General features: G+C 30.9%; 1 protein-coding gene across 3 annotated transcripts in view; it reads left to right on the top strand.

Moving 5' to 3' along the window:
- LOC106468415 (ras-related protein Rab-27A-like) overlaps positions 1 to 17,102 on the top strand; it is a 47,161-nt gene extending 30,059 nt beyond the window's left edge. For 2 of the 3 annotated variants that reach the window (XM_013928844.2, XM_022396752.1), the window contains exons 3-5: positions 962 to 1,047; positions 7,424 to 7,651; positions 10,221 to 17,102. In XM_013928844.2, coding sequence (XP_013784298.1) covers positions 962 to 1,047; positions 7,424 to 7,651; positions 10,221 to 10,419 — 513 coding nt within the window. In that variant the 3' untranslated portion in view covers positions 10,420 to 17,102. The remainder of the gene's footprint in view (positions 1 to 961; positions 1,048 to 7,423; positions 7,652 to 10,220) is intronic. The other variant, XM_022396753.1, reaches the window with a different exon arrangement.
- Positions 17,103 to 21,574: the final 4,472 nt, after the last annotated feature.

Here is a 21,574-nt window from a genome sequence, read left to right as displayed (position 1 = left end):
TTGGAATTACCAATAACGTTTTGATATTTCAAATGTTTTTTTTTGTTTTTTTAATGCACAGCTGAAATTTAGTAACAGAAACAAAGTGTTACAGAACATACTTTCTTCAGTTATAATGCACTAAGAGTATTAATTAATAATTTTTTTTTTCCTACGACATTTTATACTAAAACCTATGTTTTCTCAACTGTTTGTATTTAAGCATTATCAAAAATATTACTACTGTACAGTAGATTAAGCATAGCATCTTATTGTAACTTTTATTTTGATTCCATAAGACCCTATTGTCATGCAGCTGTAATCAACATCTCACCAGTTTAAGATTATATTGTCAGGTAAAAAAAATTGATTGAATTATTTTCTTAAGCTTTAAGTTTAAAATTAATACAACCTGGGTTTTTATCTTAGTATTCTCATTCAGTTCAATTAACCCAAAAGTTTGAAATTTTTATAAACTGACATGTATATATAATCTTGCATTAACCTCATTTTAAATACTTTAATGTATTAAGTACAAGAGCGTGTCATTTAATTTTCAGTGGAGTTCAAAATTGCACTTGGAAACATAAATCAATATTTCCCAGGCTTTTCTTACAATCTCCGACTTCATTTGTTACTAATATTGATACTTGCAAGCCCTCTCTGACCTGCTTATATTAGATTTTTATAACAGAGGATACTAAAATATATAAAAATTAGCAAAAAGATGAAACTGATTTAATATTACCCTATTATGGACGTGCCTGTCTGGATGGCACGACTACATCTTAATGCAGTTGCTTTTGTGAAGATTTTTGGAACATTTAATAATATTTTTATTTTATTTGAGATAAAGATGAGTTTCTGTTTATTGTAAAGTGCAAAATTATTAATATTTCATATATGTGTGACCCTCAAAGAGGATTTCATCCTACAGTTTATGAAAAACTGATTTAGATTAAAATGTTGGTTTCTCTTTCAGGTTTATAGATCTCAACATGCAGATGGCATTACAGGCCGAAGTCAGAGAGTACACATTCAGCTGTGGGATACAGCTGGACAGGAAAGGTAAAAGTTTGAGGTTTTTAATGAGGTAAACCTAATTAAACAGGTAAAGTTGAAAAAAATGGTAATCTGCTAAATTTTGTTTTTATTTTACTCCATTATAGAGAAATGGCAATTGAATTAATTAATGTCACATTATTAGTGTTTTTGATTATTCCAACAATTGGTTAACTAAAATTACCATTAAATTAATTGTCATGAAAATAATCAACTAGTTGAAATTGGGGTTTCTGATTATTACTATATTTAATTATTACAACTGTCTAAGTATGAAAATATCACAATTATGTTTATTTGTCATTAAGCACAAAGCTACATAATGGGCTACTTGTGTTTTGCCCAATTTTAGCCTTATCAATTTTTTTACTGGAAGTTTGTTCAGCTTTAGTGATTTGGAGGGGTGGGGGGATCATGAATCGAGGGTCTCTGGTTCCATTCTCATTGCCACCAAACTTGCTTGCTGTGTTTTTGTGCATGGTAAGGCTACCGAGTCTGTCTTTCACTGTCACTAATTTTGAACTGCTAGCAAGAATGAAAGCAACTGATAAGCAACACATGCCACAAACTTTATCTTTTTTTTTCTGGAAATGCTGACTATAGTGAAAGCAACTGGTTGGCAGCACCCACTGCCAGCTTTTTTTTCTGCTTGTATGCCCCATGGTTTGAGGAGCACTGTACTAACTGATTAAGTGAATATGTATGTTAGACAGTTACAATACACTTGTTCACATTTATGCTAACAATTGTAAACCTTTGTTCAATAGATTATGATATTTAAAAATATATTCCATAAATATATGTATATCAGAAAAAGTAATATGTTTAATACTATCACAAAGAGTAATTTACTAGTAGAAATACTGAGTGATGCTGTTTTCTTCCCAAATAGTGAAGTTCCTTGGACAGTCTTCACAAATGTTTCCAATACAATATCTTACCTCCTCTCACATAATAGCTTTCCTTGTTCAGTGCTGCACTCTATATGCACAACTTTTTTTGTTCACCACTAACCTTGAAACTCCCATCTACTCCATGTTTCTCAATGGTTCAGCTGTGTTGTAGCATGTAAATAAGCATGTGAAATCTCTCCACACTCCTGTTGCAGCTGGTTCCCTCTAAACCATAGAACCCAATATTCACTTCTTGATTTGGCACAGTATTGTTAAGACAGATTAACTTTCACTGGTGCTTTTACTTTAATTCACATTTATTGTTTTTCACACTGATGGTAAACCAACTTAGCTGTGTTTTTTTGGTGCAGTTTATAAAACAAATTTGTTATTTTTTTGCTTCTTTTTATACAATGACAATCTCACTGTAGTTTATTAATTTCAAACTTCATTCCACTTGAACATAAATTCTGAACTTTATTTCACTACCGTTACTTCTCTAGTGATGAATATTACAACATTTTAACCTGCTGTGTTCCACTTTGGACTGTGGAGATAGTGATTTTTTCAACAGAAAGAGGAGTCCATCATGCAGCTTGATGTTACTTCCAAGCCTAGTTCTGACATTTCATCATCTGGTTAATCTGGGTAAGATTCAGGAGATTTGGGTGAGGATTGTTTTTTCCACCTCCTACCTTGGCTGTGCAACCCTGATTTTCTGCCTGTGGATGCCCACAAGCCATCATTAGCATTCTTGGATATGGGGACACACGCATGTTCCTTTTATTGGTATCCCTCCTCATTTAGGCTCCAATCCTTGGTATACCTAGTTTTCCTTTTTTGTTCAGATATTCTGGTCCATGCTGACCAAATTTTCTGGTACAACTGCATTCAGTGGGGAGAACACCATGCCTCACCTCCCTCAGGCTTAGAATAATTGATTTTTCACATCTTCATGACATGTTTCTCCATACTTAGACTCCCAAAACTAGTGTCATGTATACTAGAATAAGGTTTGACCCTAATACTGTTTAGTTCAGGATAGACTTCTATGTCTTATGCCTGATCTCAAATGTTATATTGCCCGCATGGCTTCCCTCCATGGTTCCCCTTCCTGTTTATTTATCCATTGGAACTGTTCCTTTCTAAGTTATGTTTCACTCCCTACCCTCATAGGTTGGATTAGCCAACTTATTAGGCTGGTGTGTTCATCCTCTCGACTCCCTACAGGTATCATCACATCAGATTAGACATCTTACCTTTCACTGACTGCCCATCAACATTGTCATTTGGGAAAAATCATCCAGGCTGGCAGGTGGACTGCATCCAATATGTTCATCTCCCATTAGGCACATCGGGTAGTGGTTTTGTCCTCATCTGGATATTACATTATGCCTGTAGCCATACTACACACACCAGTTCAACTGTGAGTTGGTACGATTATTAATTTCTTCCTTTTTTTTTTTTTACAGGGTCATATTCCTCTTCTATGTAGGATCTCACTCTGTGGCAAGTAATACCTGTCCAGATGTACTTATTCTGATACAATATCTTACCTACCTTCACAAAATAGCTTTTCTCAACCTGCGCTGTCCTCTGTTGGTGCAAATTTTCAATGTATGCCACTAGCCTTCTACTTCACGCTAGTAGCTTGTGTTGAAAATTATTGCCGATAGAGAGCAGTGCTGGTTGAGAAAAGCTATTTTGTGAGCGGAGGTATGTGTCTATCAGAAATACATTTTCAGAGTAGGAAAATGCTTACTTCTTAAATCCACACTGTATGGCCAATCAGGTTAATAATACTTACCATTGAGATGAGGTGTTCTGCAAAACCACCAGTAGGTTTTTCCTTTCAGTATTTTGCATAATAAATATGTTCATCCTGGACTGTGCACACATGGACAGCATGAGTAAAACAGAAAGGGACTGTTACCCATCTCTGCCTCTATTTCAATTGCATAAATTAGGAATGGTTTGCTTTTTAAAATTGGATTTTGCAGTCACCCATTGCACTTTTAGACTCTCTAATGCACTATTCCCCCCTTCTTCCAGTGGAGTATGGGAGTCCTTACCACTTAACAGCTCCTAGCCACTGGGGTAATGGACTACGGGACTTTCTTCCAAGTGTGTTCAATCACACTCAGTTGAGAGTTGGGCAGTGGTGTTCTGCTGGTGTAGATGATGTGACTATCCTCCTACCATGGACCTGATGTACAATTCCAGGTGCTGCATAGTTTTGGACTGGATTTTTCTGCGAAGTGCAGTTCACCCCTCTGGCTGTGAACCCTCCTTTCTACCACCACCTGGATGTCAGTTCCCGGGCAACTGGTATTGACTGGAGCTGGACCAGCCAACATAAGTCCTTACATGTGAGTGAGCTGGGGCCCTCCTCCTACTGGGACTGGATGATACATTCCCAATGCTGCATAGTTTTGGAATGGAGTTGACCTTCCACCTTGCAGTCCACCTTCCTACCATCAGTTTCCAGGGGGATGGGTCTTGGTTGTGCTGGGTATGCATACATGATATCTTGGGTTCTTAAAATGGAAGTTATCCTTTTCTTCTGGTTCCCGAGTCTGAGGTGAAGATGGTAGAGGACCCTTCTCCTACCATGGTCTGGATGATCCATTCCCAGTACTACTGGTTTTGAACTGGAGTTGACCTCCTGATTATGATCTGACATGCCCTAGCCACTCTACACCATGTGCATGTCTGGCTGATGTTGGTTAAGGATCCTCCTACTACCGTGGACCAGGTGACTCATTTCCAGACACTGGTTTTTGACTGGAGTTGACCTCCTGTTTACAGTCTGGATAAAGATAATTAAGGACTCTCCTACTGTAGATGGGATGGTCCGTTCCCAGTTCCACTGGTTTTGAACTGAAGTTGACCTCCTGCCTACAGTCTGATGTACCCTATACCCATTATTGCTAGGGAATGTACAGCTAATTTTCGTATTTGCATCTTTGCTGCCCACTTAGCAACACATTCATTCATCGAAGGAGAAGAGTATACTTGGTTCAAATGTGGTGAAATTTCCCATGAATGTGTTCCTGTAAGAAGAGAAGTTACACTCAATGGGCGTTCTTCAGATGCTTTCCGAAAGGTGCTCGTCTAGTTAAATTTTGCATATCAGAAGCAATTATTTTCCTACACTGAAAATATATTTCTGATAGATACTTACCTCCATTCACACTTCCCACCCTTCCTCTCCACTTCTGGTGCTTCTTTTTTGCCTAATCTCAAAGTGAAGATTGGGTTCCACAATATAGAGGGAACCAGCTGCGATAGGAAAGTGTGTTGTGCTCATATTGGTAGAAGTTTGTTGCATGCTACAATACAGCTGAACCATGTAGAAATGTAGGGTAGGCTGGAGCTTCAAGGCTAGTGGTGAGCAAAAACATTTGCATTTATAGAAGGCAGCAATGGCTGAGAAAAGGTAAGCATCTGTTGGAAATATATTTTCAGTGTAGGAAAATATTAACATTTCATGATTATTGATAAAGATTTAGCTTAATAATCTTTGGCAGACTATCATCATCATTAAGACAGAAATTGGCTTCATCTTCAGGTTCTTGATCCCTTAAAATATCATAATCCTGCACTTAAAATGTTAGTTTGATTTGTCTTCTCAGGTTGAAGTCTTAGGGAAACTTCCTGAACTTTTCATTAATTAATCATTCCTTTTAGAAGAGTGCCATCAAAAATTACTGTTTTAAACTTTTTTGGGTTCTGAATTTGAAAATGCAGAAAACAGCAGGCATTCTAATTAACTGAGGTGTGGAGTTTTGAAGTTGCTAAACTTACCAATGCATTTCCAGCAAATTATTTTACTTTAGCAGAATATGTAAAGGAAGAATGACCATCATTAAAGTAAGGATTCTCACAATATTCACCATTAAATTTTTTTAAAAACAATGGTTAAAATGTACTGTATGATATCCCTCTGAGATATTTTATAAAAATATCCCAAAATGCTTTATCATTGAGGATACTTCAGGCAGTGTTGAAGTTTGGACGATTTCCTTCCACTATTAGTGTATTAACGAAATTGGCATGCCATATTTGGGCCTTTATATTTAAAGTTTGAATGAAGATAGTTTCTTTGTTTTATTTCTGAAATAAGATAAATAAATAATGTTTAAATGAGCTCTCACCATTCAGTTTTTTACTGTTCTGTCAAGCTCATGTTACTGCATTCATTGACTTGACAGATATGTTTTGTACAGAATAGCATGAATATCTGTTTCATTCTTCAACTGCTTAGGGTATGCAGTTATTGAATGTCTATGTCATGGAAGCAACTTGTGCATGTACACTTGACTTGTCTTTCTTTCCAGATGGAGATCTTGATTGTTTTGCATACTATTGCCTTGGGCATATGTACGGCTTTTGCCACTGATTTTATGGTCATGGAATTTCACCTTTTATGAAATGCCACACTTTGCTTACCACAGCTGGGGTATGACTTGTTGCAGTTTCTTTCTGGATAATCTTGGTGCCCCAAGTTCATGCAAATTCTGTTGTTTACACTGCCACAAATATAACAGATGTCCCTGTCATGGAAATTCTAAATCGTTGATCTGAATACAAACTTATGATCTGAGTGTATGAATATTTTGCATTATAAAAGGCTGTTACATACCTTTCCCCAAAGGCACCAATTTTCAGTTGCATCAAATGTAGTTTTCATACACCATGATTTTGTAATGGCTGTGGTTGTTATGTGACCTTTTATAATCTGCATATTCAAAATTGTATTTATGTATTGTACTCAACCCTCTGTAGTTTGATGCTTTTTGTAAACATCTTAGTTTGAAAAGTTGTAATTTATTATATTATTTACTTAAATCTAATAAATGTTATATTTTATGATCTGTTACTCTGTTTCTCTACACTTTATTTTTTGCTGCACTTAATTTTTTGGTACTTCTAAAATCAGTCTGCTGTGTTTAGTTAGCTCCGTAATTTCCACAGTGTAGGTAATTTGAAATAATTGTGTTTACTGCAATTAATAAGTGAGGAAAAAAAATGCATGAATTTGTCTTTTAAATGATAGTTTGATGTCATTGGATTGATATAGTAAGTAATCTTACTGTAATACTCAAATTTTTTGAAAGCATTAAAAACACTAAGTAGGTGAGTGTTATTGTAAAATATGTATAATTATGTGAAACAATATCTATCTACATACATAAGAAAACACTGGAATATCATAGTTTTTCGTTCTTTTATTAATTTCCTCTTTCCTTTCCCTCTGGATTTTCTCTGTCTTTCTTTAATTGTTCTGTAAACCACATTTCCTTTTGTTTCCATTTTTCATCACTTCTCCTCTCTTACATTCTACGTAAATCATTACATTATTCTGATTATATATATATATAGATAGGTAGATAGATATCGATACATTTCCAAGCTTCAATTCAATAACATGCTTTTAAAATCTGTTATAAATTTTATGTTAAATAGTTGTGTAAAATAATATCTAGGTTCAGAAGCTTGACAACAGCATTTTTTCGAGACTCCATGGGATTTTTACTCTTGTTTGATCTCACCAATGAGCAGTCATTCCTGAATATTAGAAACTGGTTGGATCAGTTGCGTACCCATGCCTACTGTGAGAACCCAGATGTAATTCTTTGTGGAAACAAAGCTGATCTAGAAGAAGAAAGAGTTGTTTCTGAAGAAAGAGCCAAGCAAGAAGCAGAAAAATATGAGTAGGTTGATTCTATTTCCTCAGAATAAACAAATGTTCTTGATATGTATGGTGTTACTTAAAAATTTAATTGCAAGTAACTGATAAGAAATATCTCTTTTGCACTTAAGTATACAGTAGTGAGACTTAATCTTCTTTATATGTAGCCTATAGTGAACAAAATAACTTTCAAGGCAGAACTTAATGTTCATACATGCAGCTTTGCATTGTAAAACAAAGCTACCAGAATTGCTTTTTGTGCAGTGCATTTGAATTTTACATATCTGAACACTCATTAAACTTGTTTAATAAAAAGTTAAGGAGAAGCTACAATTTCCTAAAACTTCATAATGTTTGAAAGAAAAAGGATTAAAACTACTAAGTTTTAAAGATAGGAATTTTTAGGTTATGGTAATTAATATTTTTATTAATTGTTTAACTTTATGCTCTTCTGTAAGTAGCATATTTTCATTTAATTTGAAAACTTTTAATGTTAGGTTTTGTAAGTGACAAAGTTATGATCCCAATTGTTTCTATTCTCTTGACATTTTCTTTTCTGGATATTTTGTAATCATTATTTATGTTTATGTTTTTAGTTTCTTTGATATATTGTTAATGTGTTTTACTGTTATATTTACACAAGAGAGCAGTAATTATCAACAGAACTATTTTTTGTTTTTCAAAACTTATAATTTTTTTTTCCATGCCAAATAATTTGCTGCAGGTTTTGAAGGATGTTATATATATCTCTGTAATTCCCTTCAGCTTAGTGTCATTATACTGGCTACTTCTATATTTACATTCATAAAAAATTGATAAATTTTAAATGTCATAATATGTGAAAAATAAATACAAAACATAAAGCCTAACTATATAATATTTTTCAACCTAAACTAATTTCTTCTTTTAATAAAAACCAATACATGATATAAGACTTGTATCGTAAATTATAACCCTTGACCTGAAAGTGAGGTTTAATACTTGAATACTAGAACATTATGTATTGTTGAAAGTAAGATAGGTAGATACTATCAGTCTTATTCTTGTCTCGTTTATGAAATATACATCATTACTCTTTCTAAAAATGATGTATCGACATTTTATAAAGAAACCCAGCCAACTTCTGCACTTTGAATTACAGGCAGCAGTTTTTATAAAACAAAAGAGAACTTTCAAAGTAATTATGTCTACAAAGTAAACAAATGAACATGGGAACAGTTAATATATTGTCTTTATATAGCATACGAAACCATAATATACAACTGAAAATATCATTAGCAGTGAGGATACTCAACTGATGAAACAATGCATTCCACCATTTTTAACTAAGAATATAAGAAAAGCATTAATCCTGAACTGAAAAATTAATTAAAAAAATACAATAACAGCAACTTTTACAGTAGGCAAGTTCTAATTTTAATGACTACAACATTTTGGCCCGTAGTATCAGGTTGTCAACAGGGAAAAAATACATTCTAAAATTATATTCATTAGGAACAAAAACTGAAATTCATGTTAGAAATTTTAACTTTCTTTAAATTTCTTAATCTAAAATACATGTTAACAACATATATATCAAAACAAAATTCTAAATATGACAATTTCCATTACAGTTTTATGTGATATGAGAGTCTAGATCAGACAGAATTGTTCTAAAACATAATGATGTCATATACCTTTGTATAAATATATAACGAAGAGATACCAGGCTGGAAGGAATTAATTCATAATGAATTTTATTTTTTGTTAATGAATATCTTTTACACTTTTTACACTCTGGTAAATTTGTGAAATTTAAGTTAATCAGACCATAAATGTTGTAAAATTTATTATAAAAAATTCTTCCATATCAATATATACATAAAAAAATAATAATATAGTTTTGTTTTTGATAACTTAGAGCCATCTTATATTAATGTTGATCATGTCTAAATCAATGAATTAGATTCAGTAGGATTTTGCTGTTTGCATCTAAGCAGATTAACGTGTGAAATCAGCTGAACTAACAACAAGAAAAATGTGTTGTTGTTTTTTTGCAGCTAGCGTATGTATAAAACAAAATTTCACAATTGGTTGAAATTTCTTCAGATTTTGTTCTTCAATAGTCTTATGTTAAAAAAACGGTTTAAAAAAGTGAATAATTTTCATTATATTCAATAAAGCATTGTAGTTAACACATTTTTAAAATCTGAAACAAAACATAATTCATAACAGAACAATTACCAACAAAAATTAAAAATTGGCTTTGTATTGCAAAAATAAATTGAACTACTACATTAAAAACGTATATTCTATGTGTCAAACATTGGTACACCATACAGCTATTATATTTCATAGTTCAGCTTCACCTGTGTGTATGAGACTAATGTGTATAAGGTACCGAAGAGTAACATGTGCCTAACATAGTAATTTTCAGTTAGAAATGTATAAAAATGTCTGGTACATGAATTTCAAGAAAACTATATAAAATAAACTTGTTTCATTTGCACTTAACGTACAGTAATGCTAATAAAATACCACATCTAGCTTATAAATAAATTTATTAAGGGTACATTCATTTATTTTTTATTCTTCCTGTCTTTATCGGATAGACTTACCTATTTTGAAACTAGTGCTTCCACAGGCCAGAATGTTACAAAAGCTGTTGAATTCCTTCTTGATCTTGTGATGACTCGCATACGAGAAACAGTGGACAACACCAACTTCCCAGGTAGAAAAAGAGCTGCTCCTGGTGTTCACATTGAGTCAGATGAGGGGGATGGTCAGAGTAAAAACAGTTGTGGCTGCTGATTATGTGTGTTTTTGCACTGGTGTCAAAAGTATTAGCACGCAAATGAAAAATCCATTTACTAATGGTGGTAATCAACAGGGTTATTGGTGATGGTATTAAAACTAGTCATGATTTTAGTGTTTGGTGTCCCATTTGTTATCTAATGCTTACTAGTCAATCACAGACTAAATATAGTGTCAATATTTCTGATAACTAGTTATGAAATTAAAATTTCACTTCATGATATGTTGTTCTTATTGTTAAGGATTTGTACACTAGGAATTAAGTTGTTGTTATGATTAAGTTGAAAGTTTTGAAATTTTTATGAAAATATATATTTTTATTATAAGATAATTCAAACATTTCTCAAATGTATTTTGTTTTTAAATGAGAGGCATACAAAGAAAACATTCTGTGCACAAGAGCTTTTTACAACACGTGTTCAGTCGAACCAGATATTTTCATCTAGTATTGTATGATTATTGAAGACTATCAGGTGATAAAGAAATTAATAAACAAAATTGATATAAAATATTTATATATATATATATATTTTTACTACCAGCATTCTCATTTGAACAGTAAATTTGAAGATGATTTTTTATACCATTAAAACAACTTGCTTAGTTGAAATTCATGTACAAAGTCTTCCTGTTTGTTTCTTCTGAAAGTACAAAATTTAAAACTATTGATAATTACAACTTCTATTGTAATCTTTTAGTCTGGTGCATTTATGTAGATGGTTAATTTTCGGTTTACAGAGGTATCATTTGAATAAAAGAAAAAGGCTGTTTTTGAAATAGTTTGAGATTTTTTTGGTAATTCTACACCAAAAAATAGATTTAAATTAAATGCAGGTCTTAAAACAATAAATTTTTAGGAGTACTCTAGCCTGCTTTAGAATATATATAAAAAGAGAAGGTAAATACAAAAAATATTTCCTTTCAATATAGATAAATATTAGATAAAATAAATTGGTAAAACAGAAGTTATTTCCATTATTGTCTTCATTCATATCCTGCATTTCTTTTATACTATAAAAGAAACTTCAAGTTTGCTCTTTCACATTCATTGATTTTTGGATCTTTATAAATGTTATTTGCTATGATATTACTTTACAAATTTCCTGGATTTGTTTCTAGAACATATTAATTGTAAGTAAGAAAACTTAATATTATATCAATCATGCAGTTGATATTGTTGTATTAATTTTATTTAAGAAGTCAAAGATTAATAAGATTAATGACTTGATGTGAAATAGGTTTTAAAAAGTTGTAGTTGAACATTTATTGTCTTGTTTTAATAGAACATGTATAAATCTATTAATATGATTCTTCTTCATGTACTTGTGTGTATCCTGTAGTGATTGCTTTGTAGCCAGACTTTTTTTGTGTATTTTAACTGTGCATTATTGATTGGTGCAAAACTGGGCTGTATTGTGTAATTGCTTCAAAAGTCCTGCATTTATTTCAAGTCAGCTGCATGTCATACATATGAGAATTGTTTTTCATTGCCATTACAGTTGTAATAACTTCTGAAATCAAGCTCAGTTGATTATAAAACATCTAGGTGTGTTTTCACATTTAAACCTAGTAAGAAAAATTTCTAACAATTTTGAAAAAAAGTTCACCTCCAAATTTTTCATTTCATTTTTTAATTGAATATTTTTAGTTATATATATATTTTTAAACAGATTAAAATGAAGCTAAACTAATTAACTCACAGGTCTAACAAGCATTTATACTATCTCATCACATTCAGTTGACCAAATTATCTATTTCTTCTTGACATTCTATCTTAGAGTTATATTTAAATAATGATTTTTTTTATTCCATGTGCATTTATTATAGATATTTACTATACAAATCATGAATAGTATTAAGCCTTTAAACCATGTTTTTATGAATAATTATTTGTATTATTATTTTTTGTTTTTGAAAAGGACAAATTGAAGGCAAAAAGCTTAAGAATTCCTTTGTTTAGTTTAGACAAGTGTACAAGTCTTGTTATTTTATGTGGCCAGTATATGTTTTTGATTTGATATCTGGGTACTCTGAGTTAACCCTCAGATAACCAAAATTGAGGGTCAGCTTTGTCTGCACTCAAATATTTTTCTTTGTTCTATGTTGTTTTTAATTTTACTTTTTATTGTTCTAAGCCATCATGTAAGTGCATAAGGAAACTGTAGTTTTAGCTATAGTATGTTCAGATGTTTGTTGGTCAAAGAGAGATGGTTAGTTATGTGTTTTTATACGTATCTGTATGTAAGTTTAATATATGACTGTACGCGTGCTAATTCTTTATTTCCTGCTTGTGTTTGATTAAACAACTGTTAACATAAAGAATTCCTTCAGAGTTTTTCTTTGAAGTCAGAATGAAGCTCTATGGTATGTGGGATAATGTTCGTCTGTTGTAGAGTTGAAAAAGTATCTAATTGATGTACTTATTATGATTTGTTTTGTGATTTCTAAGCAAGCACTTAGCATCTAAGAAGTCAGTAGAATTCTCATGAAACTTAAAATTTAAATGTATTTTCAATTTTTTTTTTTGTTTCTTATTAGTATTTAGAATATGTGAACGCAACATATTGTAATCACTGTTATTGTCCTAGAAAGGCTGGCTAGTGCTTTTTTTAATATTGTCTTATTTTGTACTATATTACACCTCACTTCACTTTATATAATAAGAACTAACTTTAATTTTGTGTCTAGAAAAGTACATAGAATGCTAGTATGCTCATAATAACAGAATTATCTCTACTTCCACCAATGGATGAAATTAATTGGGTCTCTTTTTTTGTAACTTCATCGAAAACAATAGGTGTAGTAATGTGCAAAAGGAGTAGATTTATGTTAGTGTCCAGGGTCACTTAAATCATAAACGTGTCACATACTGTTACTTTACTCTGTGTCAGAGTAATTGTGTTTTAATCAGTAGTCACTTTTTTATGAAGTGAAAAATTGTAGTTTTACTACAGTGTTACAAGGCACAAGAGAAAAACCTTCTGCTGAAATCTCATGCCTAATATTATCATTGAGATGCAGTATTTTTATTGTAACATTGTTTATTACTTGTTCCAAATGTTGTCAAGATTTTTAATATTGTATGTGTTAAGTCATCCTAAAGATATAAATGTTATTTTAAAGCTGGTATTATTAGAGAGATGGTAAAGGGTATTTTTCAAAGATTACTGAACTGTTGATAATTACCACAAGAAACCACCAAATTTATGGTACATTGTTATTTAGATTAATGTTTTCTTACTAAAAAGCATCTTCATGAGACTTTGAACTATTTAATTACACATTCTTAGAAACATTTGTTTTTGTTTGTATTTCTCAAGCATTAAGTTTCAAGTAACACTCTTCAAATGAATTTATCTGTATACTATGACGACTCTATATATGTGTCTTCTGATTTTGACTCCTTGATAATCCTATTATATTCTGAATACACTATATTTTTATATATATTATTGGATGTTTAAAATTGATGATAAGGTACCAGAAAACCAAATGGTACTTTTTATGTAGAGTAGCAAGTTTTATAGTTTCTAAACTTATATTAAACTAACCAGATGTTTCTGCCTGGGTTTTAGTAAACTGGTGTAATTATCATAAAATATTATCCCATTTGATAAAATAGTAGTCTTGCTTAAGTACTTGAAACTGTAATTTGTCCAGTTTACCTTAAGCCTACTAATCAGTGTTGTAGCACTCTCTCTAAATGTAAACAGTAGTGTTCATGTGAAAATGTGGTGTGATATCTACCATACCATAGATTGCTGCTCATATTTGAGTGAAACAAAATCACTAGAAGGTGCTTCATAGATTGTTTCATTTTAAAATTATGTATTTTTAAGACAGATTTTTAGAAACAGTTCAGAAAAACTATCTCTAATGAATAACTTCTCTTATGATATTTTAGCAAATATTTCTTTGCAAAGTGAACTACAATCAGTGACTTTCACAAGGCTAACAATAAAAAATATTTTAATACCATTTACTACTAAAATAAAAGATTCACAATGAAAGTGAATTTCAGTGTAAACTACAGCATGTACACACACATAAATCTACAATGTCTTGGTATTAGTTAGTCATTGTTGATTAGAGTAAGCCTTATTAGAACACACACACAAATCTACAATGTCTTGGTATTAGTTAGTTATTGTTGATTAGAGTAAGCCTTGTTAGAACACACACACAAATCTACAATGTCTTGGTATTAGTTAGTCATTGTTGATTAGAGTAAGCCTTGTTAGAACACACACACAAATCTACAATGTCTTGGTATTAGTTAGTCATTGTTGATTAGAGTAAGCCTTGTTAGAACACACACACAAATCTACAATGTCTTGGTATTAGTTAGTCATTGTTGATTAGAGTAAGCCTTCTTAGAACTGTTATTACTAAGTGTTGTTGTGCTTATTTCTCCTAATTCGTTTCATTCACATTTCAAGAAACAATTGCTATCTTGAAATCTTTGCTTTGGCAGATCCTTAACCTGTATTTGAGTTGAAATGCTATAGTAACCACACCTGAAACCTTACAATATCCATTGAGTTGCTGAGATATAATGTCAGGGTTTTAATTATGAGCACAGTACAGATACCCCATTGCATAGTTTTGTGGTTAATAAAAAAACTGTCTTTAACTGCTGGGTCAACAACATAGTTGTAGTAAATGTGTAACTTAAGTGGAAAAATAATTTCAGAAAAGTAATTTATTTTTCAGCTGAGTAATTGAAATTTCTTATTTATGGTAAGCAGCTACAGTACCAGGTGCTTATAATAGTTAATATTTACACTTCCTTGTTATATCAAAACAAAAAATATGCTTTTATTTTTCTGCAACAATTGTTGCAGAAAAATAATAATGTTCTACACAAATTACTTTTTAACATAACATTATGTCTCACATGAAGCCATGAGCTTCATATAAGGCATAAAAACACCAAAGTGTTAGTACATTTGCACATTTTAATATATTTGGAGTGAAATATAGTATATGCATATTGTCTAGTTAAGTGTGTTTGTCAGAAAGATTAAAGGAAGATCAAACTGATTAATAGCAGTGTATTTGTACACAGTATACTAAAGAGATTACATTTTCTCTGACATATGTAAGTGCACAATTTAATCAGGATGCTGTTTGTTTCTTTTTTTTTACCATATTCCTGTCATTTTGATATTTACCAAAAGTGTTAAATTATGTGATCTATTTTTTAATGTGTTATGAATTTCTAAAATGCTTAATTCATTATTTAGGGCATTTGTAGCATAAAATCCAGAAAATAAATCTCTATATGTAGTAATATTGTAAATGTATAAAATCAAGTTCTTTTTTTTTACCTTTATTGCATGAACACTGCAAGGAAAGAATTAGTGTGACAAGTTCCCACTAATACTTTCATCATGTCTGTTACAGTTAATTGATTTATTAAGCTGTTATTCACAAAATCATGAATTTTTGGTTATTTTAAAGAATTTTTTTGGTTTTAGATTTAACAATTACATTCTAGATTTGAAATTTATTGTATGCCTAAAACATCCTGTAAAGTTATTTCCAAGTTAAACAATATTAGTCTCTTCTGAAAACACAGAAACAGAAGAATTGTACAATTTCATAATTTCACACATTTTCAATCACCTGTATTCTTGTTTATTTCAATACTATTTTCATATAGCATTTTGTAGAAAGGATCTTAAAAGTTCAATACTGCACAACTGTATATGATTTTTCAGAAGCAAAATGTGTGTATGATTATTCTTTATATTTGAAATATGATCAATATTGTAACCAAAACTTCTCTATTCCTGGAATGTACTGATCAATGCTTGTATGATAACACTTACCTTTATTTGTATGATTGTGGTGTGAGACATGAAAGTTTTTATTTGCATTAGACTTTCTTGTCTACATTAAAATATTTTTTGTTAAGTATTTTTGGTTTATTTACATATACAGGTGAAATAAGCAATACAATTTTTGTATATTACAGATAATACATTTAAAGTTAAATTTACTTTAAAAGGCATGAGTATTTATATTAATAATTGAACTGCATAGTGTAACTGACAATAAATATTCAAAACCACCATGAAACTCTGATCTGAAAAGAAATAAAAAGCAGTCTTATGTTTTTCAACTAATGCCGTCAAATAGTTGAAACAACATCATTTATCAATATTCTACCCTGTATACATTTTAAAAATATGTGCATGTATACATTTTGTACAGTAATTGAGTAACCTAATTAAACTAAGGCTCGTTTTATTCTTTGCTGATTGAACTTTGTATAGAATCTGTTTACTGTAGATGATGAGGAACATAGATATAAAAGAAAAATACAGTTGGTGCTGCTAGTAGGGATTTACTGGCAAGAAAGGAAAATGTGAATCACATGAAGTTATAGTTGTTTTAATGAATAGATAAATGTAAGTAAGCTTGAGGAAGAGTAATGATTGTGTGGGGAAAATGGAATTTTCATGTTGGTCAGTGTGTGATAGAGTTTTGATGGCTGGGTAGGAACAGAAACCAGGGTGGTCACATGCCCACTCGTATGGATAACCGTGATAAAACTAAAATAGAGAAATGCGGACACAATTTTTTTTCACAGTTTATTCATATTGTGAAAGCAGTGTGCTTTATAACTTTAACCGCCATCGTGTTACTATCCATATTACTGGATTGTAAAACAACTCTACAGAATTATCCTGTATTTCAAATGAAAATATCGTAAGAAATTTAGTGTGATATGTTATGTAGCGGTAATATAAAAGGTTTTTTTTTTTTTCTCTTCTATTCCAACTGTTGTTCATAATGTTTATATTTGAAATTTAAAGGTACCCAGAAATTACTGTAACAAATTTATGAGCATTATTTGTGAAATAATTATATTGATCAACTTCTCGGTAACAATATTCGGCGCCTTTTTTTTAAACTAAAATTTTCTAAATTTTTTGTGATACATCCGCCATTACCACGATATTACGATTGTTCCGTGAGAGGAGAAATAAAAATGGTTATGGTTATAACAGACAGTTTGTACAAAAGTTTTGTTACGTTATTTTTATTCATAAAGTTTTCTTTACCAGGGAAGTTGTTTTCATTATAATCATTAAGATAAAAGCATAAAGTGTTAAAAGTACATTTTGTGCTGATGCGTATCACAGCTTAGTTTAAATATGCGTGGTATCTTGTCAAAATGAATCTGTTACTAAATGTGGGTTCTTGCTCAAACATAACACTGATAGGATAATAAACTTAAAATAAGACTCAAAACTCGAGCGCTTTCGAATAGTTGACTATTCTTCTCCTTTGTTCTCCTAAAGAATAATAGTCAACTATTCGGAAAGCGCTCGAGTTTTGGGTCTTATTTTAAGTTTATTACACTTTATATGGATTTCAATGCATAGTGATACTCAGAGTTTACTATTTAGATTATTAGTGCTATTAAAGTGGTAAACAGGTTTTTTAACTCTAGCTTACAGGTAATTTCCCTGAAAGGGTGTCAAAGGCTGCCTGAAGGGGTCATCAGTTTTAACCACTTGCACCACTATACAGTAGTGTGTTGTCTTTCAGTCAGTAGACACTAAAATGACATCACATAAGGGATGCTTAACAATGCAATTTGTACTGTTGTGATGTTAGTAAAATGTGCAGATGTCATGAATCATGAAAAGAATTATGCACTCTGAAGGCTATAGGAGAGCATGACATATGAACTTCAAAAGCAAGAAATAAAAATATTTGTTACTCTTAATTTTGGTTTTATTTACCCTTGAAACAGAACACTTTCGGTGAATCCTGTGGAAGTACATCTAGTAATATAGTGGTACAAAAGAGTTTGTAATCTAGTTTATAAGTAATAATATAGTGATACTCAGAATATATTATCTCAATTATAAGTAATAATAAAGTGGTATACAAGAATTTATTAACTAATTTATGAGTAATGATATAGTGATATTGAGTTTATCTAGATACTCATAGTAATCTTTATTGCATGTTGTATAGTTTTAAAAATGCTGTTTTTATTTTTCTGTTCCTGACTCACATTGTTTTTCTTTTTCCACAGCCCAAGAAATTGCATCAGATTATTCACAACAAACCATAAATCTTTTATTAGCTATATTGTGTCCTGTTGTTGTATTGATACTTATACTTGGGATTATTATCTTAATAATGAGAAAATTACACAAACGACAAATGGCTGCTCTGCTGAGTCGTGACACTGATCATTTTTATCAAGATGATTTACGAATAACTGCTGCTGGAGACAGTACATTAAGAGTAAGTTATGGTACATTGAATACATCTAAATTAAAAATGTATAAAAAAATATTTTATATGGTTTATGTGTCTTATAAATTTATTGATACATTTTTGTTATTCCATTAATCAATTAATATTAGATATAAGAAGGTTTTTTTTTTCCTTTCATGGATAATTTTATTATGTTTAACCCTTGTAAATGATTTTTAAACTGTTATTGGAAGACCATGATGGAACTTTCCATGTTATAATTCCTTTTGAAATCCTCAGGTGAATAAAGTAATAATTTGAAGCTTGTATTAACTTTTAATTTCAAATGTTGATATACACTGCCTTTGATATACTGTTGCTATAAGCCTCTCTCTTTTAATTCTTCCTTTCATCATACATAGCTCTAAATTAATGCTAACAAAATAGCAAATTGCTTGTTAGTGTTCCATTTTTGCTAGTAAAATGTAGAAGACACCAGAAAAAATATATAATACTCATTTCAGAAGGACAGTTACAGATTTTTTACCACAGAGTATCAATGCATGATTGCACTCACTGGTACATGTATGAGATCAGTAACTTTCCATTTTGCCAGTAGAAAGTGTTTGTTTATTTAATTCATGTCAGAAGAACATCTCCTTAATGTATTTGTCTGGGTCAGACTTTTTACTTTTTCAACATTTCTGAAGACTTGTTTTTTTTTTCCTTCTCATGTCTTGCTTGTATTAATAGCTACCATGAAAAAAAAAAGTTTTCTTTTATGCAGTTTTAATTCTAAACAAAGTCTGTTTTGGTAAATAATGTTTTCCGTGGCACCCATCAGTTGTTATTCATATTATGTAATGATGTTAAATCTGAAAAACTTTTCACCCACAACCTTCATGTGTTTGCTCAAAATCCTCAAATCTGGTACAGGTTCTATTTATCATGCCTTGACTTCTATCACCTCTCATCTGGGCACATCTTTTGTGGCTGCTGATCATAGGTCTCAAAGGGCTTTGGACCTTCATCTCCTTACCTGCTCCACATTATTCTGTTTTTCTCTGCTGTGTTCATCCCATCTCCTATAGTTGTTCTGGATATCTTTTGGAAGGTTTGACTTCAGGTTGAGTTTACACTTCTACTCTATGGTTTCTGTCATTTCTTTGGTTTCCTGTGTGAATGCTCCTTGATGGGACTTCCTTTTACTCTCATGGATTCTGCCTTTGTAGCTAGACATTGTCTTAGCAAATAATTATTTCATAGAACAAGAATGTATGCAATTGCTTCCCTTCTTTATGCACAGAAGACCTTTGTTAATGGTTGTTTAGAGGTTTCATCCTGATAAGTATCCCTAAGTATCCATTGCACAAGTCCACTAAGTTTTAGAGGTCTGAATTTGTCCCTGAACATGTTCCAGTATTTATTATTCTTAATTACAAATCTCATAAATTTTTAGAATTCCAAGGCTCATAAATATTTCTAAGCTACTTGTTTCTTGTAAGAATTACACATTCACTTCACATAACTACATAGCTACCCATTAGCCTTTGGGGAAGGTTTTAATTACTTATCTCCTACAGTCAAATTTCCACTATGACTTTTTTCTACTCTTCCTATGCTACCTCCTATTTCATTTAAAACCATTTCCTCATTCCCAATGTTGGATTCCAGCTACATTTATTTTATCAGCATAAAATATATGAAAAGTATAATATAGTCCATTAAACACACCCACTTGTGACAGAAAGAAGTGACATGAAAGAGAGGGGTTTATCTTTAAGTATTAGCTAACTGTTTTTGCAGAGTAAGTAGCTACTTATGCATATTATTACATTTGATTCTTTTATTCAGTTTTATTTTCATTTATTTCAATGTTTAATAAAAAATATGACATTTTGGATATAAGAGTTACAATAAGTCTTAAGACATTTTCCTACCATAAGAAAATACAAGTTGTGCATCTGTTATGAAATAAATTTAAAGTTAAAATTATATTCAAAATTAAAAAAGTAAAAATATTTTAATCATATTATTTGATAGGTTTGATAATCCTATTATCTTGTGTTTAGGAGGTTTTTGAGCATTCTGTCACATCTGGAAGTGGGTCAGGAATGCCCTTGTTGATTCAACGAACCTTAGCAAAACAAATACACTTAAATGAATGTATTGGTAAGTTGAATAGCTAAGCACAGGCATTATTTGATTTAATTCCAATTTGTATAGTCATTTAAATTATTAAAATCATGCTAACTCCTTTAATGTTTCTGTTATGAAACTTTGATACTTGACTCTAATATGCTATTTTAAAGTTGTAGTATCATAATTGGTATTACGTTATTTATTTGAATTTTATTTTTTTATTTACAGATCTGATTAAAAGTAGATAGTAATTATTATAAATATTTTTTATAACACATTTTGTAATGAAAATATACTGACCTCTGTTATAAGTCTTAAGTATATATCCTTTTGGGATTGAAAGAATTGAATATGGTGACTTCTAATAGTAGTCTGTACGATTATATTTTATCTTTTATGGTTTATTATACTTGCTGTTATTGTTAGATCTCATCTGTTAATCAGCTGATTTTTGAACAGAGAAAGCATTCATCATTTGCTTCAGTTATTTATTTAAAGACATTAATTTGATTGGATAACTGTCAAATAGGTTCTGTTTAAAAATGCTTAATTTTATTCTTATCTTCATATTTGCATGTGCAATTATTGAGTTATCTAGCAGTTGATCCAGTTTAGTTTAATGAACAACTAAAACATATAAGTTGATATAAGCAATGCATGTGAACTGTGAAAGGTTAAATATATTATAATATATTGATTATTGTGTGATATACTTTTTAAAACAATGACATTTTATTTTTTTGGTCTAGTTAAGGAAAATATAGGTGTTATTTTTTTTTCAAAG

Source organism: Limulus polyphemus, unplaced genomic scaffold (assembly GCF_000517525.1).
Source record: "Limulus polyphemus unplaced genomic scaffold, Limulus_polyphemus-2.1.2 Scaffold2999, whole genome shotgun sequence".
NCBI lineage: Eukaryota > Metazoa > Arthropoda > Merostomata > Xiphosura > Limulidae > Limulus > Limulus polyphemus.
The sequence above is the reverse complement of the archived record's forward strand: the minus strand, read 5'-3'. Positions and strand labels throughout refer to the sequence as shown.